We start from the raw sequence: 13,852 nt of genomic DNA, 5'->3' as shown, positions 1-13,852 counted from the left end.
ACATGTTTTATAACTACTTATCTTTCACTTGATATTGGCGAAATGCAGATTTAAATATTTTTTTTCCGGCACAGTCATTTACTCTCAAAGATTTTAGAATATCAGTTAGGTAAATACGGGTCAATGAGTAAAGGGAAATAATTACTTGTTATGCAAGGGTGGAAAGTTACTGTTTGGCGCGAGTGCTTACCTATATTGAAACCCGAGTAAGCGAAGAATCTTGAGCGTAGCCGAGGGTTTCAAAGGCACGAGATGCTAAACAACTTTACAGCCGAGCGAAACACAATTTTTCACTTCACACCAGCGAAAAATAGTAGATGGCACTTCCATGGAAGACAATAAATCGAACACTCTTATAAATCAGTTTCATATTCATGATTTATTTGTTATCCGCTAGATTATGCCCGCAGCTTTGTCTCAGTCTCAGAATTTTTGTCCCGTGGAAATTTTTCAAGATACTCTTGTCTCTAAAAAAAGAGGAAATTTCTAAGTGAAAGTTTACCTTTCTAGGTCCAGGGTTTGGGTTGGGCGTTTTACATTTTTAAAGCAAATACCTATTTAAAATTAAAATAATTTTAGAATTGATAATATTCACAGTGTAAACTTCTTTGTCTCCGGTGCATTCTGAATTTGCACCATATACCTACCTATTCTACCTACTTTCTTCCTATTTTGACCTTATTTTATGAGAGTACGAACGAAATAACTTAAATAATTGAACAAAATATAAATTAGTATTACTGTTATTAAACGGCAGAACCGATTTTGATAAAACATGTCAAAGAACCATCGATAGAAAACCTGCTTTCTAATAAAAAAACTGCATTCAAATCGGTCCACCCGTTTAATAGCTACGGCGCCACAGACAGACACACAGACCCACATAGCGGTCAAACTTATAACGCACCTCTTTTTATTTATATAGGTAATCATCACAGTCTCGGAAACGGCTCCAACGATTTCGATGAAATTTGGTTTTAGAGGATGAAAAATAGATCTAGTTGGTCTTATCTCCGGGAAAACGCTGGTTACCGAGTTTTAGCTCGAGCGGAGCTCGGTTGCCAAGTACTTATAATAAGAGACCACAAATTTTGGCATACAAATAGCAAACTGTAATAGCTAAAAAATGTTTCCAGTTTTTTTTAAATTCCAGGATTTTTTATACTTCTTAACTGACTCGGACAACGCACCAGCTAAACTACTTTGAGCTAGAGACTGAAAATTTGGCAGACATATTTTAGAGGGTGAAAGAGGACGTTTTTCTGAATTCCAACGGAATATGGCAAAATAGTAGATTGTACGACAAGAGCATAAAACGAGCCATTTTACCCGAGACGTTCGAAGAGGCGAGGGTGGGTGGATAGACACGTCGAGGGGAAAATGGGTTTAATGCTAGAGTTTTACACCCTGTTTTACACTCCGACTGCGACGAGATGAAATAGCAACAATGGAAACAATTGTTCACTCACTAGTACTAGTTCACATTTTATGCATTGTTATATTATATAATTTTTTTTTTTTAGGTTTATTGATTTATTTTGATTGTTGTTTTGTTTATTTTCACGGTTTTTGTAGTCAGTTCCATTATTTGTAAAAAATAAATTTAGAAACACGAACTCAAGTCCTTGCACACGAAATCAATCAAAACCAATATTAGTTCTTGTCTAGCCGAAATTTTGGTAACTCACATAGTTACTATGTAAGTAGAATGGATTTATGTACAGGTATGTTTGCTATTTGCTATTATTAGAAATTTTAGAAAAGAGAATCTGCTCGTTTTAGAACCGTTGGGAGATATGCCGATGGAATGGAAACATATCGACCGGTCTGGTCTAGTGAGGAGCGTACGCCACCGCGGGAAGAGGAACTTGCATCGATTGGATTTCGCTTCCCCTTGTCGGGCTCACATCTCCCGAATTAAAATAATTGTACTAGAGCACCGTGCACCAAGTTTCATGGGGAATGTAGAGAGAAAATGTTTTCGAGTAGGTAAATAAATTCTAATAATTTAGTTAACAAGCCGAAATTGTGTTTGCTCTTTAGCAGCGTTATACAGATTTTACCGTACCTATTTCAAATTGTAAATATTTACACGACAAAATCCCCCGCCTTACGAGTATGCATAAAAAAATTAAAACCTCTCGTTGACTCTTAGTGCTCCCCTTACAGTCTTACAGAAAAGGTCAGTGCTTGGCTTGTCAATAGTTTTATGAAGTCTCTTACCCACAAGAGGGCCTACTAGCGCACTAGTTATAAGTACTTAGGTATCGGAGAGTTTAGCGCTTCGACCGCCAACAATGTACTTAGCATTCGCCAGGTTAACGACGACTTTAACTAAATATATTCACAAAAATTAAGGAAAAGAAGACAAAATTAATAAAGCATACACAAACCTGGTTTTCTGTACGGCTGTGGAGACGCACTGTAGTAGTAACAATAAGCGCCTAGGGCTGCTACGAGGAGAATGATCGCCAAAACTCGGGGTGAGAACACTCGACAGCGAGGCACTCGAGCTCTCATTGTCAGCCCTGTTAAATTATTTTTACTTATAAATTATTGGCATAGTACAATGCTATACAATGCATAAAAATACTCGATAATTTATTATGATCAATAAATGAACATAAATGAAACGCTCACGAAGACTAAAGAAAAGACCTACAAATATAAATAGAGGTAGGTAAACATTGTATATTATGTATGTAGGTGACAGTTATCCCTGAAACTATTCGCTGAATTAAAAACAGACTAGTATAGATAGAAAGCTACATTATTTGAGATTAAAAGTGTTAAGTAAGTTCCCAATGGAAGCAGACAAGTTTGAGGGCAACTCCAAGGATAAATACTAAGAATAAATTAATTTATATCCGTATTGTTAACCATAGCTGGACACCGTTAATCAAACGGTTAACTTCGTTAATCGCTAATACGCTACTAAAAAGGTTAACTTCGTTAAACGTTAAAGCGTTACATTTAGGAAGATTTGACGCAAGTTAACGTTAATCGTTAATCCATTAACATTCGATAGAAATTGCATTTTCATATAGTTGCGTTGGTAAGTTAATAGGTAAGGAACAAAAAAAAAGTTGTCTATAATTTAAGGGTGTATTTAATGAGGGCTATCGTTTTTTGTCTCACTAGATGGCGCACTGTTGCGTGAGGTTTTTAAGTATGGTTTTGAAAGTCTGTTATTACGGGCGTGAAAACAAAGTTTAGATTAAAATCATATTTAATACACCTTAAAACCGTACCATATAAATATCGAGCATGCCACAGTGTTGCATAGTCCCTGTTTTGTTCGGAAAAAAGGGAGGACAAAGGTTTCCGAAAGACAAAACTGTCTCAAAACACAGACATTCATTTCCCCGGAACGCATATTTGCTATAATTAATTTCAGATATTGCAAAATATTCACAAAATTATTCTAATTATAAATAAACCCGCGTAGCTCACCCAAAAGCTATGAGATTTGACATTTTGGAGACCTCACGCTACACTAGCGCCTCTAGCGGCGAATTCATTCGCGATAGCCCTCATTATCTAATGTGGATATTCCCCTTCATGAACATTAATATGTTAAATAGATTTTGTTTTATTACTTCATATAAGATTCACTAAATAATAATAATATAACGAGATATCTAGACAATCTCCTTCATTCTGTGCTTATTGTATTACTTACTTTGGATACCTACCTATACTATCCGAGTAATGAAATAAAAAAATGAAAAACTACCCAAAGAAAGATATCATGTACCTATACAAATCTACGTTTACAAAAGAACTAGTACCTATGTAAAAATGATGCTATATGTACATTTTCTGATAAACTCCAGTATCAGTTTTCATTAGAGATACTCTAAACCAGGGGTGCCCAACTTGATTAGACCCAAGATCTACCAATTACATACTTCTTGAAATCTTAAATGAAATAGCATAGTTCAGTATTTATATTTTTTTGCGTTGCCACGATTGACTGGACTAATAGTCGTGATCGACGGTTGACCGCGATCGACTGGTTGGCCACCCCTGCTCTAAAAACATTTAAAACCTTGATATAGCAATCACATTTATTATCAAACCGTATCTTCTAATAAAAATTCTAGGGTTTAATGAATGACTGAATGTATGAACGATGAATGCTCGACATTCTTATCGATTTTACGTTATTGTCTATGTGTGACGTACAAATGTCATGTCCAGACAAGATTTTTTTTTACTGTGTGAATGAAAATTACTGCTGTGTTTAGGAATTCGGTTTGTATGCGTATGTACGAACATTAAATAAATATCATGGGACACTTGGCACCAATTGACCTAGTCCGAAACTAAGGAAAGCTTGTACTTTGGATACTAGGCAACGGATAAACATACTTATATAGATAAAGACATACTTACTTAAATAGATATTAAACATCCAAGACTCGAGAACAAACACGTGTTATTCACACAAATATCTGCCCCGGCCGGGAATCGAGCCCGGGACCTCAAGCTTCTTAGTCAGTTTCTCCAACCACTTGGCCATCCGGTCGTCATTGTTTTCATTATTTTATAAAAGAGCATAATGTGCATCGCCCCTCCCCCCGCGGTTTAGAAAGAAAAAATGGTGAGCAACCCGTGAGCGATACCATCTCCTTTTAGTAGAATACTCAAAGGGCGCGGCGCGTGCGTGCGGTATCTTTGGTACATTGTAGGCACTAAATAAACGATTAACGGTCTTAGGGACATTTAACGGAAGTTAACGAGTCCGTTAACATTTTTTGAAGTTAACTTAAAAGTTAAATCCGTTAGTCTAAATGTTAACTTCGTTAATTAACGATTAACGGATTAACGAGTTAATGCCCAGGTACGTTGTTAACTAGCTGTTGGTCACGACTGCGTCTGCGAAGGATTAGTTTATTTAAATTTACAATTGATGTATGAATGTAAACTCTTTATTGTACGAAAGAAAAGAAACTAAACACAATTGACAAACTTTGAGATACGATATCGTACTTGTACAAAGGCGGACTTCTCCCTTTAAGGGATCTCTACCAGTCAACCTTTGGGTAGACGAGAGGAGTAATCAGTTAGGGTCCGACCAAGAGTGAGTTTAAGAGTCAAAATAGTGGAAGCTACTATACAGTCTTAAACAATATAATACATAAACTACTTACAATATAAATACGGATCAATACAACTATCCGGTGGCTTTTCAGGATATCAAACTATCTCCATATCAAATTTCAAACATACTCGTTTTCACATTTAGTACGGATATCATCCTACTCTATAATTTCCTTAAGAAACAGGACAGCTGATAATTACTATAAATGCGAAAGTTTGTTTGCTCGTGCGTGTGTTGGTTAGTCCTCTACGTAAAAACGGATGGACGGATTTGAATAATTCTTGGTAAGGTATGGAATGGACGCGTGGAATAAATAAAAACATAGGTTATTTTTCATTGCGAAATTCCCACGGTATCGGGAGAAAATCTCAACCGCCAGGGTCAGAGATATGAAATTCGGCGCGAATTTTTTTAAGTAAGTTTGTAATGGTAATCTACGATGTTTTTGGAATTTAAATTCAACTAGGTATCAGGCCTAATGGTTTACGCGTGCGAAGCCGCGGGTAGGTACCTATAGGGAGTACATATTTGAATAATTCGTGGGCGTTACTTTGCGGAAGTCCATCTTCAACTTTATTAGGTATCTTACCTGCCAGTGAGGTAAAAAGACATTGTTTTATATTTTGAAATTGATTCTTTATTATTACAAAACATTGATGTGATATAAGTATTAATTGATCTCTCAGGCAAGTACTTAACACAATCCGGAACAAAAATCTCAAACAAACTGATTAAATATGTCTTTATGTAATTTTCAGTGCAGTTACTTTGTCTATTTATCTGTCTGCTTACCTATTTGTCTGTTTGGTACTGAACCGATTTAGATGAAATTTGGTATAGAGACAGTTTGAGACCCTGGAAAGGACATAGCACACTTTTTTACCGAAAAATTTCATAGTTCCTACGTGATAGCGATAAACGAATTATATTGATACAGAGTCGCGGGCATCAACTTTCCTTTCTAATATTATAAATGCGAAAGTGAGTATGTTTGATTGTTTGCTACGCATTCACGCTTAAAGTGTGCAACCGATCGTGACTGAGAAGGACATAGAATATTTTTTTTTCCAGAAAATTAATTACGGTCCCTGGGATAGGTGGCCCAATAAACGAATTATTCGCACACGAAGTCGCGGGCTGTTAATAGCTAGTTATATAGTTACTTATAAATGCAATACTTTATGAGAACCTAAATTCGGGCATGTATGCGTGCTTATATGTGTTTGTTACTCCTTAACGCTAAAACAGCTGGACGCATTTAGATGAGATTCGGTATGTATAGCTGAATGTCTGTACCTACGCTACTTTTTATCCCGATATTCAAACGGGATCCATGTAAAATCCCAAAATAACGGCTAAGTCTGGAAAAACAAAATTTCGCACAAGTGTTCTTGTTACAACATAGGTATATGAAAGCCAAGATATAATTTTCGGAAATTCCCACAGTAATTTAGGAATATTTCGGAAATTCCCACATTAATTTAGGAAAATCTCGGGATTTCAATTCGACTGCCAGATCGAATGATTTACGCGAGCAAAGCCGCAGGTAAAGACAGGTATAAAATAACTGTTAATAACAAATTTCACTGGTTTTTCTTTTTAAAACGTTGGTCTAGCCTGCTTAAGGTTGCCATTTGCCATACGTCAGGATTTGTCCTGACATGTCCGGATTTTTGACCCTTTGTCAGGATTGCGGCCGGACTTGGCAAGTGTCCAGATTTTTTAAAATGTCCTCATTAAATGAAAAAATAATTATTAAATAATCTATGTTTTCATAATAACTTAACTATATAGAGTTTATTTAGTTTTAACAAGTGAAATGATAGGTACTTGTGATTAGCAAGTAGTCAACAAAACGAATAGTATTTATTTCAAAACTATTTTTTAATAAAAAAAATGTTTGTTTCAAATTCTAGTAACAATCTATGCCAAATCTTTGTTACAGGAAATGTCAGGACTTTCAGGTGGATGACAGGTTTTAAACAGGACATTTCGTTTTTCCATATGGCAAACCTAAGCCTGCTGGACCATGAAGACATCACCATTATTATTTTTAGTTGATTGAGACGAAAAGACAGTATCTAATTTGGTAAAATTTCAATACGTTATTTTATTATGTACATTCATTCATATCAATAGGTATTTTCAGGAGCAGCAACTTGTAAACTTTCCCATGCTGAAATATAAGGATTCAGTAAAATTTTCGCAAATGATGCAACCCTGACATAGGTAGGTACAAATTTAAGGGAACATTTAAGGACATAGCTAGTTATTGGTAATAAAAAAAAATATTTAATTCGTTCTTCTGAACTTGTTGGTAATACATATAAGTTAAGAACTCTTTTCATTATAAATAGGTACTTTATGGGGACCTATTCTCTACTTGGACTAGGTACTTATATGAAAAATGGGGACTATTCAAACATGGCTCTCGTACAAACAAACAGAAATAAGTCCAGTATTTATTACAAAAAATAAAAATAGTTTAATTCTAAAATAATCATAATGCGGTTGCAACAAGGTTCAAAATTAAAAAAAATGGGTACAAAGGGTAGGGGTTAAATTAAAATCCATTTTTGTTTGAATTCATCCCCTAACCCTCTGGGCTTTAGCTAGACTGTCCCTTAGAAGGGCTGGTAGCTACACTTATTTGAGTAATAACATCATCTTGTAATCATGATGAATGGGCCAGAATATAACTGAAAATATCTTTTGTAAATTCATTAATTTGATTATTTATATTTTTTACAAAATACCTATCTATCTAAAGGAAAAATATTTAGCTCAGAAATCCATCGTCTATTAAATTTGTAGTGAAGTGTAGATTCGCTAAGATACCTATATTCAAAGATTTTTAAAGCACATCTGAAATTAGCTCTAACCCGTGTTTATTATTATAATTTTCTATTATTCTTTTATGTTGAATCAATACAACCAACGCAACAATATTTCAGAATGCAATTTCCACTTGAATAATATTAAGCGTGACACAATATTTACGAACTTTAATTAATAATTTCTATTACACTGAATAAAAATATATTTGCAAAAAAAGCAAATATTACTTAGGTACTTACCGAGAGATAAATCCTATTAACCTTAGTATTAGTTAATAATTACATTTTTCGTATAATTAATTGCCTACATCAATAATTCACTGCTGTCGGTTTATTAAAAATGCTAAATCCGATATTTTCCTACACTAAAATGACTGACGCTTGTCGTGCGTGCTGAGTCGTCGACAGAACAACCGACTGAACGGAGCGATACGATAAATAAACGAAAAAAAAATCGCCTGCGGGGTTGCCGTAGTATAAAAATTTCTCCTTTAAGTCTCGGCGCACATTGCCAGAAATTTCTGTTAGCAGTTTCCCCTCGGTTGACGCCTTTACACCCCTACAGTCAATGTTGAGCCAATTCCTGCTAACGACGCAACAGAGCGGGCATTTCTTATTGATTATTTAGACATAATATTAATAAGATCGGTCGATGTGCGCACGCTAATTTAGTAGTTAAGTACTTACCTATTTTATTCCCTACCTTACTAAGTTTATATTATGCTTCTTGGCGTTTTTATCGAACAATTTCCACGAACGAAAGAGATACCTACACCGTATCATTTCTAGCGTGAGCGAAAGAGATACTACCTACCTGTACCCTTAGTGTAAGTTTTCGGTTACAAAATACGTTTCGATCGTGTTCGCGTTAAAATCTCAATTTGTATAGAAACACGAACATTGCAAACGTTCCGCTAGAGGCGCTGTTCGTGTTTGCATACAAATTGTGATTTTAACGCGAACGCGATCGAGACGTATTTTGTAACCGAAAACTTACACTAAGTGCACTGCTCAGCTGCGCAACGCGTATAGTTACGTACGCAACGAACGCCAAATATTTAGGTACAGAGTGCTGTCATTTGATTTGGTTTATTTTCGTCATTATTTCATTTCATTCAGAGGGTACAATCCTCCAAATCGTTTTCAATTTACATCACAAGAATTACGTACAAGAACTTATTTACTGACATGAGACATATAGACTGAACTTAGTTGTAAAAACTCTACCGCACAATATTTAGGTAGAGTTGACCTTATAAAAAAAGATAAGCAAGATATTACTTCAAATTCTGAATTGGAGCATTACCTCCGAACGGAGACCAGGCTAAAACTCACTTTCGAGTTCCAACTTGAGGCCGACGGGGGCGAATTTGCGAATGCGTAGGAAAGTAGGGGGCATACGTTAATTAAATTTTAGGTAATTTCGATGATTTTTTGGCCCTCTGCCTCCCTCCTTGGTAAGATGTCGTGAGATTTGATTAGGTATAGACTCGTATTAATGGATGCTCCCGATTTTCCGATGTAAGTACAGTCGAACAATCGAACCATGAACCAGGCTTGGATTATTAAAAGGTTCCACCCTGGGTCATGATCCAATATGTTCGACTGTACCTATTGTGAAAACATACTCTAAATATTTCTCAACATGCCTGCCTTCAAGCAGGGTTTCTGCTATAGCTGGATGTTATAGTGTATGGCAGTTTCGTTTTTTGAAGGGAAAACCACACCACAGAACCTAGTCGTAATAATAATATACGTCATTCGATAAACGCGCCAATCAACTTTTTACCAACACAAAACAAACAATTGCAGATTTTTGTAAGTAAACATGTTTTTTCTGTAATTTAATAGATGCTGTACATGAATACATGCCATCCTACGTAAGTTCAAGCTATTTAACCGTGAAATATCTTGTTGGAAGTACGATTTTTTTGGTAAAGCAAGAGACAATTTTGGTAACGCAGGAGACGCCCAAAGTGTTGGTAAAAAAGTGGATTGGCCCAAACATGTTACAGAGTATTTAAATTATTTACTATGATAAGGTTCCATGGTGGCCCAGGAATCAAACTGATTGACTGTACTTACCTAAAGCATAGGTCATGGGGCTAAAAGGAGGAAAACATTTGGAAAAAGTACTCGAAAAAATTGGTCAAGTGCAAGTCGGACTCGTACATAAAGGGTTCCGTAAACAGTTCAGTAAAAGTTTTTCTCAAAATTCTTCTAATATAAGTTTTTTTTTGCTGACTGTACTTTATGCGCCTGGTTACCAAAGTACTCGTCAAGACGACAAAAGAGTCCAAACTCGATGCGGTCGTGTCGTTTATCACAGAGTTCCTATGGCCACCCGCTAGCTTTATCATCAGATCAACTCCATGTTATAATATTGCATTGTCATCGGATTTATAAATGCGTGTAAAATTTCAGCTCAATCGGTTGAAGATATCTTAAAATTTGAGTTAAAAGATTCCACCCGAGCAAACATAGTTACATTACACTGCAAATAAATATAATGCTTGTAAAAAGTTTTTGTTAAAAAAATCATTTTTAATACAAGCTTTTTGCCGAATGTACTTTTTGTTGACTGTACTTGCATTGTCATTTACACTAAATATCTGTACCAAATTTCAAATCGGTACTATTAACTATTTAGGAGTTCCCTCCTGCAGAGACGATTCTGGCAGGACCACCAAGATGTCACTACCAGATTATTGCATTGTCACCAAATTTTCATAAGTATGCCAAATTACAAGTCGATCGGACCACTGGAAGTGGGTCAAATTTAGCTTCCAAGATTTGACCCAAACTAACAATAAATAAATAAACAAACAGGGCAAGCTAAATAAAATCTAAAAATATCGCTGCTTGTGCAATTATTTCTAATAAAAAACCATTTGAATTCTCATCCTCTTCGGTTCTGGCTGTTTGCTTCTGAAATCATTGCCAGCTCCGCGCCGCGCGCGGCTCAAACAATAGTGGCTGTCAGCGTGGTTCATTCGCGGGAAATTCGACGGACTTCGTATGTTGTGTAATTAAATAATAAGAAGCTCGACTAGTGTGAATACATTTTAAACCGTATTATAAACCTTGGAAATAGTGTTAAATACTTAGTATGTCTTTTTTTAGTGTAAAAAACAATAGGTAAACATAGTGATTAATACGGCATGGATTTGGCGAGCGCTTTATCAAAGTTGGCTTCATTGAGGTTTATGGTTCTTATGAATATCGTTCTTATTGCTTTATTAATTAACTTTGCACAAAAACGAATAAACCACACAATCAGACAGTCACTATATTATATTATCGAAGCTTTTATAAAACATCATTAAAATCGCAAACTTAAAGGTAAATATAAGGTTAATATATTCAAACGACATAGCTAGCCGTTGCTACGCGACTCGGTCGCCTTAACAACGGCTAAAAACCCCTAGCAACCAAAAAACGCTGAAAAAAACACGTTTCTTGTATGACGACCCCCTTTAATTTGTAACTTTATTTTATTTTTAGTATTTGTTGTTATAGCGGCCACAGTAATACATAATCTGTGAAAATTTGAAGTGTCTATTTTTATTTTATTTAAATATGGGTTCTGTTCTATATTAGAACAATTTCGCCAGTGTCAAAGTATATAAGCACTCTTTGGGAGCGACGTTATATGGTGATTGTAGTTTTTGCAACTTGATAGTAAAATTCCAGTAACCACGTGGAGACAACTTGCGCATTAAAAAATGTAAGACACTAATAAAGCAATATATAGAATTTTGTGATCACTGTTCACTGTTAATCGCCGCATAAAACACTATCAAAATTATACTTCAACTATGTTCGAATGCTACAAATCGAATCTTTAGGTGTCTAACTTATACGGCTTAAGCCCTGTGACAGACGGACGGACAGACAGACAGCGGAGTGTCAGTAATAGGGTCCCGTTGGCACCCGTTGGGTACGGAACCCTAAAAAGCGGGAAAAATCATCAAGAGTCGATTCCTGTGATAGACGAACTACATAAGGAAAGAGGGTTTCCGACAGGCGAAATATCGCTAGATGGCGTTCACACACAATGACAAACATGATGGACGGGTGACACTATTTACCGGACGTAGGTACAATACCGACATGGAAATACCCACATGATATTTTGTGACACGCCCATAGAAAATCTTGTCAGTTTGACACCAGTTTGTATGGGCGTGTACACGAAATATCGGGTCGGTATTATCCGTGCCGTTAAGTAGTGTCACCCAAACGGACCTCACGATACTAACGTCATCTAGCGATATTTCGCCTGCCGGATAACATTTTTTTTACATATTCATATTCATTGGTCAACTAGAACTCTAAACCTTTCTCACACAGCTACCTCGCGGTTGCGCATCTTCCTCGAGCGGCTAGATAGCTTCGCATTAGTGGAAAGGGTCACATAGTTTCGTAGCGTACAGTCACCAGCACCAATATCTGACACAACAAGCGTGCATAAATATCTGATACGACTCTATTTCTAGGGCCTTAAGGACGTGTCAGATATTTTTGCACGCTCCGTTGTGGCAGATATTGGTGCTGGTGACTGTACGTGTAGACATCCTCGCAGCATAGCACATCTATGGTGGAATGGCACCCTAGTTTATTTCCTCAACACAAACAGATTCAACAAACGCTAGAAAACGTCACAGTAAACGCTCCTGAGGAGCACATATTGCACTCATCAAGAAAATATAATTTTCATCACACTTGCTCATCAATGATGTTATTCCATGCCTGTAAACTAAAGGACAATGGCCTCAATTGTTCCCGCGGGAACTATGGATTTACATATAGTTTTTTCTCCCCAAGGGAGTTATGACTTTAGTTTTTAAATGTTAGTAGGTACGTCATTTCGGACTTAAGAGGTTTCAAGTCAGCCAACGTTTTATTTACATTTTTAAAACTTAGCTATAATTATTATAATTTTTTCCCCATAAAAATTTGCTACGCTTCATGAAACTTTGTTATTTTTATATTTTAAATTTATATCAATTTGTTTTGCAATCCTTTTAGTAAATATTTTTTCACACCTCTCCTTCAGAAAAGTAACTTTTCCTCCCTGACGAGAGGCAAAGTTCAACTTTTCTGTTCAAGGCTTTTCTAACTGTTTTATTGAAAATGCCATTTTTTTAAGTTAATAATTGGAAAACCACGTCATTTTCTATGCTGGTTATTCTTAAATAATATTTACAATTTATTTTTTTCCAAGTTTCTTAATGCTCGGTGTGAAAAGTTGTATGAGCGACTCGGGAGCAAAATTATTTTCATCTTGGGCGTTAACACTTGAATCCCTCATTACGCTCAGGATTCTTCTTTAGAATCCCTCGCTACGCTCAGGATTCCATTGTAGAATCCTTCGCTACGTTCTGGATTCAACGTACGCCCTCGCCGTAAATACACCATTTTGCTCCCTTGTGACTTGTGACTATTTTAGCACGTTGGAACAATCTGGCCGTAAGACCATTTGAATTCTAAACTAAACACAATTCTTAGCATTATCTATGGTAGACGACTCGAAAAAAGTTACAACCAGGGGGGCTACTACGAAATTCGAAAATCGAAGTTCATTCATATCGTTTTCCTGTCGCTAATATTATTTTATACGAGAGGGAGAGGGACGGTACGATACGAACTTCAGTTTTCCAATTTTGTAGTAGCCCCCTGTATTGGCGAGTATTTAGCCATTATTTTATTCAGTTGTTTTCTTAGCGCCTTTCTTTTGCCGACCTGTAAAGTGTTTGGACACAAAATAACTTAACTTTTTGCATTTTTTTCCTCTCAATGTGACGAAAATCATTGTGTGTATCACGGGTCGTAAGGAGATTAAAAACTCGAGTCATTAATATGACATCTGATAGCCTCTCGTTAGTAATCCGCTTCTTACATCCCT

General features: G+C 36.1%; 1 protein-coding gene across 1 annotated transcript in view; it reads right to left on the bottom strand.

Moving 5' to 3' along the window:
• The window catches only part of LOC141433146 (alpha-mannosidase 2-like), a 28,796-nt gene extending 20,450 nt beyond the window's left edge, over positions 1-8,346 (bottom strand). The window contains 2 exon segments of the mRNA XM_074095022.1: positions 2,394-2,528; positions 8,185-8,346. Coding sequence (XP_073951123.1) covers positions 2,394-2,520 — 127 coding nt within the window. The 5' untranslated portion in view covers positions 2,521-2,528; positions 8,185-8,346.
• Positions 8,347-13,852: the final 5,506 nt, after the last annotated feature.

The sequence above is a fragment of the Choristoneura fumiferana genome, chromosome Z (genome assembly GCF_025370935.1).
Source record: "Choristoneura fumiferana chromosome Z, NRCan_CFum_1, whole genome shotgun sequence".
NCBI classification, from domain to species: domain Eukaryota; kingdom Metazoa; phylum Arthropoda; class Insecta; order Lepidoptera; family Tortricidae; genus Choristoneura; species Choristoneura fumiferana.
The sequence above is the reverse complement of the archived record's forward strand: the minus strand, read 5'-3'. Positions and strand labels throughout refer to the sequence as shown.